The sequence below is a fragment of the Taudactylus pleione genome, unplaced genomic scaffold, assembly GCF_031769625.1.
Source record: "Taudactylus pleione unplaced genomic scaffold, aTauple2 ptg000019l, whole genome shotgun sequence".
In the NCBI taxonomy this organism is placed as follows: Eukaryota; Metazoa; Chordata; class Amphibia; order Anura; family Myobatrachidae; genus Taudactylus; species Taudactylus pleione.
In genome coordinates, this window is record NW_028284421.1 from 41709897 (window position 1) to 41725370 (window position 15474).

Genomic DNA, 15474 nt, shown 5'->3' on the forward strand with positions numbered 1-15474 from the left:
GGTGGAGGTGGAAGTGGAAGCAATGGACAAGGCTGGCAACTTCATTGGGTGGCTTCATGTGGATGGTGTCAACCTGTCGGTGGCTTTGGTGGAACATGCTCTATCCAAGGTCCATTTCACTGCAGAGCGCAGCAACTATTACAAGACCCTCTTGTCGGCTGAAGAAGCTGCTAAACAAAGGAAAGAAAAGGTACGCTTCTATGAAAGAGAGCTTTTTGCTTTGCAGCTTTTATTATTATTTTAAACATGCTTAACAATACATTATCATCACCTGTCCAGGGTAAAGTCATGAAGTCAATATTCGTTCATCTTGTCATAACACAGTGAGATATTCTCTTCACTGTGTTGAGTGGAAATGACAACTCTTGTTCTTTATACAAGGCTCTATTCACACTTCTTGCTTAACACACATCAGGATTTGTAGGATTACCTATACTGCATAAAAAAAAAATTTTTGAAGTGGTTTCTTAGTGTAGATTATAATTGTTAAATCTTTGTTTTAATTAGTTCTGACTGCAGTCAAGTCAATATTGCACATTGGCTTAATGTTGATAATAGTACATGGTTGTAGTGTAGTATGTAAAGTTGATAATTTGTGCATTGTGCGGCACTGGATTTTCTTATATTCTCTTACTTGTAGCCTGACAGAAGGGTGCAAGTCAGCAGTTAGAATCTAATCTCCATCAAGATGCTCTTGTGTTGCTGGAAATATCATTTCATACAAACTGGTTAAAGAGTAAAGTCTACATTTGGGATCCTCAACAGATGTTGTGCTCATAGCACCCTATCCCCCAAAATAATAAAAATGGTGTGTGTTTTCAACAAACAGCTGATGGAGATTTGCCTCCATTAAAGCAGGCTAATGGTAGATTATCAGATAAGCTGTGTCTCTTTAGCAAAGATTAGACATTATTAAACTTGATGTTCAGAATGTAGTCATGTTCTTTTTATCAGCCATGTCTGCCTTAATATTTAGAGACAATGAATGTAATTTATTATTGACATTTATATAGTGCAGGCATATGCAGTTGAGCTTTTTATAATGGGGAACAAATAGAGTAATAAATCCATACTGGGTATTAAAACAGAGCTGTAAGAGGGCCCTGCTCAATATCTTGTAGACTATAGGGAAATAGTTTGATACATGAGCTTAAATTCTACGTATTGCATATTAGTTCAGCCAGGTTGTTAGAGAAAGAGTGCCTGAGTGCCTATATGATCTATTCTCACAGGAGTATCGGTTTGGGGTCACAGTATAGAATGGTGTAAATAGGGTAGAATCATTAAGGGCTGTACACAGGGGCGTATCTATAATGGGTGCGGGGAACACGGGCCCCTGGGTCCAGGGGGGCCCGCACCGCACACCCATAATATTACTTACCTCTCCAGAGTCCCACGTCGACGCTGGCGCCCGGCGCTGTAAAACGACTGGAAAGTGGCCGCAGTGGCCATTTACCCGTCGTTTGCGCATGCACAGTACAGGGAAAATGTCCTACAGTATAGATCTGTGCATACATTATAGACTCTGGGCACACTCTAGTGCCCAGAGTCTATAACTCCGGCGCTGGCCGCGCGCAGCTCAGTGCGCTGCCGGGCGGAGTGGAGGGGGCCCGTGTCGGGGACTGCACATAGGCCGCCTTCTCTCTAGAAACGCCTCTGGCTGTATTTAAGTGGTACTGGAATTTGATAAGCTTTCTTGGAGGGTTGAGGTTTCAGGGAACGCATGATGGTTTGTAGACTAGAAGGAAGTCTTGTGTACAAGAGGAAGCCCATCAAGAAATCTCCTGTAACTGGGAATGACAGCAAGTAATGTGAGATGCAGATCTTGCACAGGTGGCAATTCAATTGAACGCGATGTGAATAGCGCCAGAAAAGAGTTCCCGGAGCTATTCAATTGTCCTCCTCGTGCCCGGCAATTAGATGGGAGATGCTGGTTAGCATGCCTAAACACCCAATTTAAGGCGTGTTAACTGACATTTTCCGACTTTAGTGCCGGCTGCGATGCTGTTAGCGCTGCGCAAAGCTGAAAAACAGCATCGCGGCTGGCACTTTAGTCAGATTTCTGTTTGTGCAAGCAGAAATCCTTTAGTCGGAATTAACAATTGAATAGCTCCGGGAACCCCTTCTCTGCGCTATTCACATCACGCTCAATTGAATTGTCCCCACAGAGTGGAGGGGTTGAATTGGCATATATTTTGAGACAAATGAAGCTATATGTATGTTGCTGTAGTATTATTGACATTGTATTTTCTGTTGCATTTGGTAAAATGCAAGCAACCAGGGGCTGACAGAGCGGATCAGCAGAATAACAAAGTTTTGCAAGTAAGATCAGTCTAGCCCAGGGTTGGACAAAAAGCATTCCTCCAGCTGCTGTTGAACTACAAATCCCAGCAAGGTCTGCAACAGTTTTAGCATTGTCAAATAGAAAAACTGTGGCAGGGAATGCTGGGATGTGTAGTTCTACAGCAGCTGGAGGGCTGCTTATTATCTACCTTTGGTCTAGCCACTGCATTCAAAATAGGTTGTAGTATTGAAAGTCTGGTTAGGAGAAGACCAGTAAGGAGGCTATTGCAATAGTCAATGCAGGAGCCAATGGGCAAAATTTACTAAGCGGCGGTTTCTATTCTATTTTAAACCCCGGGGTTTGGTGGCAGTTTCTATTCTATTCTAAACCCTGGGGGTTTGGTGGCTGTTTTGCAGCAGTTTCTAAATGACAGCCATGTTCGATTCTATTCTAAAATGTGTTTTGACTGTGATTTGCCGGCAGTTTTGCTATCTGCAGATTTACTAAGGCCAAAACCGCTGCAAAACTGCCATCAAAACACATTTTAGAATAGAATTGGAACCGCCACCAAACCGCCGGGGTTTAGAATAGAATAGAAACCGCCGTCAAACCACCGCTTAGTAAATTTTGCCCAATGAGTGTAAAATGTGAGATAAAGGCCTATTTTGGAAATATTTCTTAGATGTACTGTATGTAGCAAGATTTGGAAACCGATTGAATGTGATTAACAAAGTACAGTTCTGAGTCAAGTATGACACAAAGGCAGTGTGCTTTAGTGATAGTCTATTGTTGTGTTGGCAACAGAGATGTCAGTTTGGTAACCTCTGTTGGACGGTGGAAATATTAGCTCAGTTTTTGAAAGGTTGAATTTGAGATGACAAGAAATTATAATATTATTATCCTTTATTTATATGGCTCCGTAGCGCCTTACAAAATACATAAACAAATGAGCAAACAAAAAAACAGCGACTTACAATGCAGGACGAGGACATAGTTTATAAACATTGCTGTAATAGCGATCATAACACTTAAAAAAGGAGCAACCACTGTTAGGTATCTTTGTGGGGAGTTTGGCGTAGACTATCGTATGAGTGAGCGAAGGAGAAGCACATGAGGGAAGAGGGCCCTGCTTGTGAAAGCTTACATTCTAAAGGGGAGGGGCAGACAGACCGGTGACACAGACTGGGTAGACAGTCAGGAAGAAGCATGGAGCAGCGGGTTAGGATGAGAGCTGGAAGGCTTTGATTGGGTCTTGAGAGCCAGTTTGAAGATTTGTGGAGAGGGAGAGCGTTCCAGAGGTAGGAAGCAGCACGAGCAAAATCTTGGAAGCGGAAGTCAGAGGACGTAATTAGTTGGCAAAAGAGGTGACATGCATTTGTTGAGCGAAGTGGGCGGGTAGAAGTGTTAAGTGAGATGAGTTCCGAGATATAAATGGAAGAGGATTGGGTGAGGGCTTTGTAGGTGAGTGTATGGACCTTGAATTGGGTTCTGAAAGGGAGCCAGTGTAGGGCTTGCAGGAGAGGAGAGGCAGATGTAGAACGTTTGGAGGGGAAGATGAGCTGAGAAGCAGCATTGAGGACAGATTGGAGTGGGGAGAGGTGGGAGTCAGGGAGGTCAGGTAAGAGGAGGTTACAATAGTCCAATCTGGAGATGACCAGTGAGTGGATGAGGGTCTTTGTTGCCTTCAGGGTGAGAAAGGGTCTGATCCTGGAAATATTTTTGAGATGGAAGTGGCCGGACTGTGAGAGGTACTGAATGTGTGGTTTGAAGGAGAGGGCGGAGTCAAGGATAACTCCAAGACTGCGGACTTGGGGGCTAGAGGAGATAGTTGTGCCGTTAATAGATAACTAAATTGTGGGAAGTGAGGTTATGCGGGAGTGGGAAAGATGATCAGCTCAATCTAAGTCATGTTGAGTTAAAAAAGCGCTGGGACATTCAGGAAGAGATAGCAGAGAGGTAATTGGAGATATGAGTGAGGGGAGAGGTCAGGGGAGGAAAGGTAGATTTGAGTATCTTCAGCAGAAATTATATTGGAGGCCAAAAGAGCTGATGAGTTCACCTAAAGAAGATGTATAGAGGGAGAATAGGAGAGGTCCAAGAACAAAACCTTGGGGAACACCTACTGTTAGTGGAAACAGGGGGGTAGGGGGGGACTGAGAAGGAATGGTCAGAGGGGTAGGAGGACATCCTGGAGAGGGCAGTATCACGTAGACACTGGGAGTGAAGGATCTGCATGAGGAGAGGGTGGTCCACAGTGTTGAAAGCAGTAGAGCGGCCAAAGAGGCAGTAGAGCGGCCAAAGAGAAAGAGCAGAGAGTAGTGGCCCTTGGATTTGGCAGCAAGGAGGTCATTGCTGACTTTTGTAAGGGCAGTTTCAGTGGAGTGGGGAGAACGTAAGCCAAACTGAAATGGGTCATGCAGGGAGTGGGAGGAAAGAAAGGTGGTAAGGCAGTTGTAGACAATATGCTGAAGGAGCTTGGAGGCAAAAGGGAGGAGAGAGATGGGTCAGTAGTTGGATAGAGTGTTAGGATCAAGGTTAGGTTTTTTAAGAATGGGGGAGACAAGGGCATGCTTGAATGCAGAAGGGACAGTGCCTGATGAGAGGGAGAGATTAAGGATGTGGGCAAGATGGGAGCAGGCAGAAGGGGAGATGTAGTATCCAAGGTCAAATGGTAGAAATGCCACCAGTAGCGCGGGCCAACCCTGATAATTGGAGATCAGGAGAGGATAAGTACATCCTGGGTATCATCTGCATAGATATGACACTGAAATCCAAAGGAATTTATTAGTTTCCAAGACAAGTAGTATTGATACCCAAATAATAAATGAAGCAGAGAGGTCGTGCACACAAAACAAACTCTGTAAGAGCAATTTTATAAATAGATGAAAGATTGGAGTATCCTTGGCGCTTCAGTTGAGATAAAATGCATAAATCATATAGTAGATCTAATAACTTGGTTTATTATAAAAATGAAATACAAATTAGATAAAAAGGGAGGGTCCGCATTCATATATAAATGTATAAAATAAATCACAGGCTACTACCAGTAGACGACATAGAAAACATACTACATATATGACAAACTACATGAAACAATGCGATTCCTCTGTGGAAAGAGGGATTAAGAAGGAAGATACGCCTGTGGCAGTTTACTCTGTCCTCCTATATGGAATGGACATGCAGCACCCTATAATCAGAGTTCATGTGCTAGTAGAATGATAACCACCTCTGTTTACATGTAGTTTGGTGGTTTCAGACATCTATACTGTACATAAACCTTTGTAGATATATTATTTGATAGTGTGTAGTAATAGATTGGATGACGCAGTGTTCTGCAGAGATCTAGGAATAGTATAGTGTCTAACCACATTATAGTTGCAGAAAATAACATATAGTAAATCAGTTTGTGGTACTGCATATACTGGCTTGCAGCATGACATTATTTGTGAATCACGTTCACTGAGCTGATATTGGGGCTCAATGTGGTCTTCTGGTAATGGCTTTACACTTCACAGCATTATTTGCTGCTGTGCAGAGAAGGGAACACAGCTGTTTGTCGAACACTTAGAGGACTGCCAATTGTGCAGGACTGTGGTGTCCTGAAGCCATTGGTATGCCTGTTCCCAACATCACGCAGTCCCTCGCTCATGATACGAGCCTCACGTATTATTCTGTCAGTGATATATATATATATGGTTTTTTTTTTTTAAATAGCTCCAATCAGCATTTTTCTTTAACTGTTCAGCCTGGAAGCAAATCGGGAGTAAGAAACTGTACTGCTGAAACGCAGAAACTTACTTAGTTTTGTTGGAGACTGCTGTTTACAAGTTTATCTTTTGCTTTCAACAGTGAAAGCATGTTTTGAGCGTCACTTAAATGTAAGACACGGCTACTGCTTTATGCCATTATTGTACTGGAACAAATAAACCAAACCCAAGTTGGAAACTACTTTTAATGTTGCCACCCTAAACAGTGCTGCTCTAGGCATGTTCCTGGTTATTCATGGATGCTAATTATTGCTCTTGGTCTGCATACCGCTCTGTTGGATAGTATGTGCATAGAGAAAACTGTTACTGGTGTCTACATATAAAAAAGATAACAGCTGAAAGTCCCTTAGCTACAATACGGAAGGGGATTGCATGCAGTCATCTCAGTATACCCAGTCCCACTTCTGCTACATTATCTGGCTTGAAATTACTTGGACAATTACCTTTTAGGCGATCTTACAAATATGCTTACAGGATGTCCAGAAAAGAAACACTGTTATTTAGATGTTGTGTAGTCTAGGCCACGGACTGGTAGGTTATTACATCTTAAAGGCAGTTTATCTATAAGAGAAAAGTATTGACGAGTCTGATGCAGTATCTGTAGTGTGAAGGCAAATTGATGAGAGAGACTCCATAAAGTGTAATTAAAAAGCATGTAGACTGGAAAAGAACTTGGAGAATCTACTAGAGTCCATCATTGACTTCTAGATTTGCTTGGCCTACTATTCATCCCAGGGGTGTCATTTGCACCCGCATGCCCAATCCGTTCACCATAGGGTAAACACCCAGCACAGTACTACCAAAACATCAAGAGACAGTTGAGTGTATTTAGCTCTGCCAGCAGAGCAATAAGCATGTACCTTAGAAGGAAAGCCTGGCAAGAGAGGGCATAAAATGTATGTGCCCTGTACTAAAATGGTGTTTAGTCTGTTTTACTGCATATACTCTCATCTATGTTTACATTTACTACTTTTATATGATCAGCCTGGTTGTTGTTCTAGTTTGCAGGCTAATAAGATCACAAACAAGATGATCATGGCATTTTACTATTGCTGTCAGAGCAGGTTTTCCTGCACGTCACATTTTGGAATGTTTTACTAGAAGTGTAGGGAATGTCTGCACAGTAGGAGAATTTTGGAGTTCATGGGCAAAAAGAGCTTTTTTTTTTTTTTTGTCTTTCAGCATACTGATGCTGCAATGTTAATTGTTTTGTAGTACACAATATATTTATGCAATTTTCACATATTTACTAAATTGACTGATGAAACAATTGATGGTGTTGCACAACAGAGAGCCCTTTACCGATCTGCAGCATGATCGCACTTGGAAAGTGGCAATGTCAGATCAGAGGCTCTGGGAATAAAACGAGAAGTCATGCAGAGAAGACAGCTTGTGTTTAAACAATCTATAATTAGCGGGAACTGGAAGGGGAAGCGACATGTAGTGACATGGGCCACGTGAAGTAGTCTGCAACAAACCTGAACCACCATTCTGTAAATGCCAAGCTGTAATAGAGACAATAGTATTTTAATATATTCTCAAACTAAAGGGAACATAAGGTAAACAAATTCTACCTACATACTTTTGATGTATCCTCACTGTTTTGCATCTTGGATTCCAAACATTTTGTGCTGTCTGTCACAATTTTAATTGTGGTCAAATTGAATATAAAGTTTGATAGGATTGTAATTTTACAATTAGCTAGTGCATACAAACATTACAATTGGCCAAAGAGTAACCTTCAGAATCACTGAATACAAGCCTACTTGCCAACTTATTTAATCTCCTCTCCTGGAGAAGCCCAGAGAGGGGAAACAGCTGGTCACTTTGCAGTGACGGGGTGATGTAGGAGCCCGGCACCCCCTTCCTCCACCAAACTGCCACAAATACGGAGCAGCGATTCCTGGCAATTATCTCCACAGTCTGCCCACTTTACTAGGAAGTGGATGGAAGGTGGGAGATCCGGACACTCTTCCGTGGTGCGGGGGGTTACCTGAAAATTCGGGAGCTTCCCGCAACTTCCGGGAGAGTAGGTAAGTATGATAAGAAATTTGCCATGAATGAGAGACTATAAGACGTGATAAGCTGTGTTAATGTATCTGTTAAAATATATTTAAGGTTCAAAGGAGTTGCCTGACCACACAGAGATCTATGGACAAATGTTTTTATGCCGTGCACAAAATGCTAAGGAAATTTCATATATACTTAACTACAGTTCCTATAGGTTGTGATAATCTTCGCCAGTTGCGTAACTAGGGTATTTGGAGCCCAGGGCAAATTTTAAAAGGGAGCCCCCTTTATAGTGCCCCCAGCAGTAGTACTCCCCCTCCCATGCAGTGCCCCCAGTAGTGGTCCCCCTGATGCAGGCCCCCAGTAGTGACCCCCCCCTATCCAGTGGTCCCTGTAGTGGTCCTTCCTGTTATTGCCCCCAGTAGTGGTCCCCCCAGTGCAGTGCCCCTAGTAGTAGGCCCCTTTTATAATGCCCCCAGTAGTAGTTACCCCCCCTCCCATGCAGTTCCCCCAGTAGTGGTCCCCCTGATGCAGGCCCCCAGTAGTGACCCCCCCCATCCAGTGCCCCCTGTAGTGGTCGTTCCTATTATTGTCCCCAGTTGTGGTCCCCCCAGTGCAGTGCCCCTGGTAGTAGGCCCCTTTTATATTGCCCCCAGTAGTAGTTCCCCCCCCCCCCCCAAGTAGTGGTCGCCAGTTGAGGTTCCCCCTCCCGATTAAGTGCCCCCAGTAATAGCCCCCCCCCCCAGTAGAGGTCCTCCCAATAATGGTGCCCCCAGTAATAGCCCCCACCCCCAGTAGAGGTCCCCCCAGTAGTAGCCACCCCCCTCCCCCGTTGTGCCCCCAGTAGTTCAGCCAGGTTTTAAAAAAAACTATATAAAAATATACTTACCTGAATCCACGCTGCTGCTCCGCGACACTGCTCCCGCCGCCGCCCGCCAGTCCTCATGGCTGGCGCGCTCAGCATTATGTCCCATTACCCACTGCAGGAGCTGGACGGAAGTCCGGCTCTTGCAGTGGGTGTGCAGCAGTCAATGAGAGTCTATCTGACTCTCATTGGCTGCTGTTTAACACACACATCGCTGCCAGCGCTGGCGGCGATGCGTGTGTTATGCACAGCCTGAGCCCACCTCCTGGCGCTATTGGGCAAGCACTCAGGGGGATGGAACGGGCTCAAGTGTGCAGCATAGGACCGGCGCTGGAAGCCTAGCGCCGGTCCTGTGTAAACGTGTAGCGCTGAATGCACTCACTGCGGTCGGCGCTAACTAGGGCGGGCCGGACCATGGTCGGCGCCGCGCCGCCGGTCCCACGGCGCCCAGGGCATGCACCCCGCTCGCCCTGCCCTAGTTATGCCACTGATCTTTGCTAAGCACTGTGAGAAATAAAATATGTATTAACTCTTCCAATTAATAACTGCTGAATCATATAGTGTGTTACAAAGAGTTTAAATGCAGAATGGAATATATCATGACCATTAGACGTATCTGCACAAGAGGTCATACGCTAAGCACCCGGGAAGAGACTCCAGACTGATGATAGGATCTGATTGATAGAGGGTGTCAGAGTCACGGAATCGCTTGCGTGTAGATATGGTAAAATTGATATACGGTATTAAAATAATTAATATCTGTGTTTGCTGGGCATATGGTTTCACTTAGATGATGGTTTAGTAAAATAAAACTGAGGATCAGTATCTGAAGCTGTCGCGATCTCCATCTGCCGGTCTTCCGGCGTCGGTATTTCATCCGCCGGGCTTAGGTCCGGCGGTATAACATACCGATTCAGTTTTGAATCTCCTTAAAATCAAATGTAAAAAATGCATTATTTTAAGTTTCCTGATAATATAACTGTATTGGTTTGCTAAAAGTGAAAGTTTAATACTGTAAGTCAGCATTGCATTAGGATTTTGACCGTGGCAGGTGTGTGCCACACACATTCAACAGCAGAGCATCAGTAATTGGTAACTACTGTATCACCCAAATGCCCAGTTAAACAGGTCAATGCCTTCCTGATCAAACCGGAACTGTCCTGCCAAAATTGGGATACTTGGGAGCTATGTCAATTGGCTACTCTAGTGGAGGCAGCCATTTTGCCAGTGCTCATGAGAATGTATCCTATCAGTTCACTGAATTATAAGGCACAATGTTCCCAATTGTTTCTTTGGACTCTTAAATACTAGTTCAGCCCAAAAATTAGATGCATCACATGAATCAACAGGAACACTATAACTAAGGGGTCCACAGGGATACCATGGGGAAATGTGGTTGGAGTGATCCAGGCACCAAACAATTTAAGCTCTTAGCTCCCAGGATGCCTCGGGTCCTCCTCCACATATGCCCAGCCCCTAGCCACAGGCATTCAGTTTTGCGTTTGGTGCATCAGGATTCAGACGCACTTTTATAACAGGAGGACTGCTCAGGCAGTCCCAAGCTTTTTATTTTATGTTTTATTTTTTTTATTTTTACTTCAGAGCAAGCAGCACTAGGCGTTCTAAAGGAACGCCTGTGTATGCTGCTCCACCTACCCCCGCCGGCACTGCAACACCAGTAACTAGACCAGTGTTTTCGGTGGGCACCAGTGGAGTTTGGCTAGCGGCGATGCTGGGACCCGAGACTGAAGCCAGAAGCACGGGGACGCAGATAGGGTGAGTCCCCACTCGCGGGGAACCATGTGGAAATCTGTACCTCCAGCATTTGGAGACCTGCTTGAGGTTGCTGTAGCGGGGTAACCGGTACGTTCGGTCCCCCACTAGACCACCAGGGCCAGTGAGTCTTGCGCCGGGGACAGTGGCAGCGACCATATATAAGGCCAGCGCACTCGGGGGGTTAATACAGCATAGGGGAGGTAGGCTCTTCCCCAGCAGCCCTTCCCCCAGCCTGACTCCGATCCAGCTGAGGTTTTCCCGTGTCTGGGTTGCTCCTCCTATCCTCCTCTGTATATGAGATGCTCAGCGACCACTATCATTGCTCTGCTGAAGCTGCTGGTCTCATGAGGTTTTGTATCTAGTCTCCCTGTATACCTCTCCCCAGAGGCCAAGCCTTGTGTTTTGAGCAGTTGATTGAGGGCCCATTGCAAGTATATTGTATATGCTATGTATGTGACTTTTGCTAGCTCTGCTGTATTGAGAATTCTGCGTTTATATTTCTTTACTGTCAGTTATAACTATCACTGCTATTTCTCCTCAAGCCTTTTGCTGCAGGTGTGCGGGAATTTTTATTTTTTTTCTCGCTCTATTGTACTTCCCATTGATTGATACTTGTGAAGGAAGTCACATTTAGACTTATTTATAATGTCTAAAGGTAAGGGAAAACAGGAAACTGAGGCCTCGGTGCTGGTTTCATGTAAAAGCTGTTTGGCTGGCTTGTCCCCATGGGATTTTATACAGGATGGTTTGTGTGCTATTTGTTTTAAAGAACCACCTTACAAGTCCAGTCTACAAGCCCCTGTACAGGTGCCATCATGGGTGTCCTCTTTGTCTCAAGTTATGACACAGCTAGTGGACTGTTTGGCTGCTCCCACGCTGTCTCCCATAATGGGATACCCACAGCAGTTCCAGCCTGCTATGTTTGCCTACCCTATACTTCCTTCATGGATGGATGTTTATGCCCACTGAAGTCAGAGTACTGCTCAGTCAGTTGCGGGAGCTTCAACAAATGTTGCAGGCAAACAAACCGGTAGCCATTAAAGCGCCTAAGCGCACAATATTTTTATTTTATTTATTAACAGTTTCTTTACAATTGGAAAAATGTATAGAACAAAACAGGGTAATAACAGACAGACATAGAGGTAAGAGGGCTCTGCTTGCAAGCTTACAATCTATAGGGAAATAGGCATTGATACACAAGGATAGGTGCAATCTCTATACTGTCCGCATATTCCCTTAAAGACCCTACAGATAGAAAGCTTGAAATATTTCTTAAATTAGTGTTTTAATTGTCTGGAGCTGTTACCCAACCGGCTATGACTGCGGCCTGGGTATCCAAGGCTGTTGAAGAATGGATGGGGGCATTAGAAGATACTTTACGAAATTCTACCAGAGAACAGCTGACATATATCTCCCACATACGTGAAGTGGCCTCCTATTTGGGAAAAGCTACAATAGATGCTGGGCTCCTGGCTTCTAAAGCATCGGCAGCTTTGGTTGTTGTTCGTAGAGCCCTTTGGTTAAGATCCTGGAAAGCAGATGCGGGATCCAAGAAGGCTCTGGAATCCCTGCCTTTTTATGGAAACATACTTTTTGGAGCAGAATTAGATAAGATAGTGGCTACTCTGGCAGCCTCAAGCAGGTCTGCCATCAACAGCTACATCAAAGCCTAGGCAATCCTCTTTTCGGTCCTTTCGCCCTCAGGGAAGAGCAAAAGGACAGCCTTTCTCTACTGTCTAGTTCTCGCACGGCTACCAGGCCACAAACTAAAGGTCCTGGCCGGACAGATGTCTAGGTTCCTGATGTGGCCGGCCCACTCCTGGGGGATCCCAGGGTGGGAGGCCGACTTCTTCATTTTGTGAACTCGAGAAGTGGTCTCTCAGGGGTATGCCCTCACTTTCCGCAGACATCCTCCCAGAAGTTTTTTTTTTTTTTTTTTACGACCCCTCCCCCCCCATCAGATTCTATCAAGGCTTTGGTCCTCCAGGAGACTATTTACTCCCTGTAGCGGGCAGGGATGATCATCCCAGTTCCTGTGGTTCAACAAGGAAGGGGTGGTTATTTCAATCTGTTTTTGTTTCAGAAACCAAATGGGTCTCATCGCCCTATTCTAAATCTGAAAACTCTCAACAAGTTTGTCCGTGTACTCAATCTCCATATGGAGACTCTTCAGTCAATTATTCTAGCAATGGAACCTGGTGATTTTATGGCTTCCCTGTACATTGCGGATGCGTATCTGCATGTGCCTAATACACCATCCCACCAACAATTTCTACTGTTTGCTGTCCTGCAACAACATTACCAATTTTAGGCACTGCCCTCTGGTCTATCAATGGCCCCTTGGGTCTTCACCAAAATAATGGCCATTATAATGGCCCACCTCAGGCATCAGACACTCAGAATACTGCCATACTTGGACGACCTCCTGATATTGGCACAGTCTCCAGCTGTTTTACAACATAATCTCCAACTGACCATTGCCTGCCTACAGACACACGGCTGAATCATCAATTGGAAGTCCTCCCTTTCTTCAATACAGCGAATGTACATCTGGGGGCACTTCTGGATTCTCAGGCACAAAGGGTGTTTCTGTCAGGGGACAAGATTTCGAACCTATTATTGCGAGTGCGCAAATTGGTCCGCAAGCAAAGGGGTCATTGTTGTCCACCTTCGACATGGTGGAATATGCTCTCCCGATGGAATGGGCAGTATCATCTAATGCAGTCCAAGAGGATTCTTCTCACTCCAGATGTTTGTGTCTCTCTCTCTCTCTCTCTCTCTTGTGGAGGCTACAAAAGTCTCCTCTAGACAAGGGTCGCCCATTTTGGATTCCAAAGGCACGAGAAGTCAGGCAGCCATGAGGGAAGTGGCAAACATTCTGATCTGGGCAGACTTCCTAAGTCGGCAAAACATACATGCCGGAGAGTGGGCTCTCCATCCGGGAGTTTTTCAACTCCTGGTGAACAAATGGAGCCTACCAGATGTAGACCTCATGGCCTCACATCATAACCACAAGGTCCCCAGGTACGGGTCCAGGGCCAAAGATCTCTCAGCCAGCTTCGTGGACGCGCTGGCGGTGAGGTGGGACTTCAAGCTAGCGTATCTCTTTTCTACAATTTCTCTCCTCCCAAGTGTCCTCAGGAAATTCAAGCAGGAAGTCAGCACATTGGTACTGGTAGCTCCTGATTGGTCCAGGCGCCATTGGTTCATCGCCAAACAGAATCTATCCATAGACATTCTGTTTCCTCTATGGCCAGATCTATTAGCGCAAGATCCCTGCTTGCATCCGGACCTACCTCATTTGTCTTTGATCGCATGGTTCTTGAGTCTTCCATCTTTCCCCAGCTCTGTGATTCAGACGATGCTTAGAGAAAGCTTTTCTCCATGCTGGGTTAGACCTCAGTCTCCGCCTGCCCACCCTGAGAGTGAAGGATCGCTTCTCTGCCGGATGTTAGAACTTTTTCTCAGGGCGTTCTCCGAGTTCAGCCACCCTTTGTCCTGCCAGTGGCACCATGGGATTTGTCTTTGATTCTAAAGGGGCTACAGGCTCCCCCATGTGAACCTCTGGACTCGGTAGATTTGAAGTGGTAGACAGCAGAGACACTTTTTCTCCTCATTATCTCCTCTGCCCACAGTGTCTCTGATTTGGCAACGCTCTCTTGTCGCACTCCCCTTTTTGATTTTTCACCAGGATAGAGCAGTTCTCCGTACACGGGCGGGTTATCCTCCTAAGGTAGTATCCTGTTTTAATGTGAATGAAGAGATTGTGGTTCAAGCCTTCCAGTCTTCAGATCTTTCGGTAGGTGTAGCCTCCCTGGCTGTGGTTCGTGTTCTCCGTATCTATGTGGATTGTAGAAACTCTTTTAGAAAATCAGATGCGCTTTTTGTGTTGTTTGGTTTTCACAAATGAGGCTGACCAGGTAATAAGCAAACTCAGGATAGATGGCTGCACATGACTATCTCTCTGGCTTACTCCGCTGATCTCCCTGTTCCAAACACAGCGACAGCACATTCTACTCGGTCTGTGGGACCATCATGGGCGTTTCGACATGGTGCCTCTGCTGAACAATTGTGTAAGGCAGCCACGTGGTCTTCTGTTCACACTTTGCTTAGGTTCTATGCCTTTGACACCTTAGCCTCTCAGGATGCTTCATTTGGGTGGTGGATTTTCCTTTCTGCTCAGGAGCGTCCCCACGCTTAGGGGAACTGCTTTAGGACATCCGCATGGTATCGATGTGGACCCCCTATGAACCCTGATGAAGAAAATATGAGTTATGGGTAGACTTACCTTTGTTAACTCTTTTTCTTCGAGGTCCACAGGGCACCCACCCTGATGCACCTGTTTGCATTGGGTATTTTTTCTCTCGGTCACTGATTCCCTTATCTTCTGTGAGAGTGTTTCTGGTGTACATTGTCCTTCCTTCTCCTTTTTTCTTCTCCTGCCTTGGGCTTGTTTACAAAACTGAATGCCTGTGGCTAGGGGCAGGGTATATGTTGCGGAGGACCCGAGGCATCCTGGAAGCTGAAAGGTTGACTGTTTGGTGCCTGGATCACTCCAACCACATTTCCCCATGGTATCCCTGTGGACCTCGAAGAAATTGTTAACAAGTTAAGTCTACCATAACTCTTATTTTTTATTAGATACAATTATGAACTGTAAACACTGTCACCTTGTGTACTAGGGTTTATGGAGCAATGATCACAAACCCCTATAATAAGTAACCAGATTGGTTCTGCTTTAAGTATCAGGTTTTAAAAATATATGGCATACA

At 45.2% G+C, this 15474-nt stretch overlaps 1 protein-coding gene across 2 annotated transcripts in view; it reads left to right on the forward strand.

Annotated features, from left to right (window-relative positions):
* The window catches only part of SND1 (staphylococcal nuclease and tudor domain containing 1), an 876127-nt gene that overhangs the window by 709357 nt on the left and 151296 nt on the right, over positions 1 to 15474 (forward strand). For both annotated transcript variants that reach the window (XM_088447470.1, XM_088447461.1), the window contains exon 17: positions 2 to 190. In XM_088447470.1, coding sequence (XP_088303596.1) covers positions 2 to 190 — 189 coding nt within the window. The remainder of the gene's footprint in view (position 1; positions 191 to 15474) is intronic.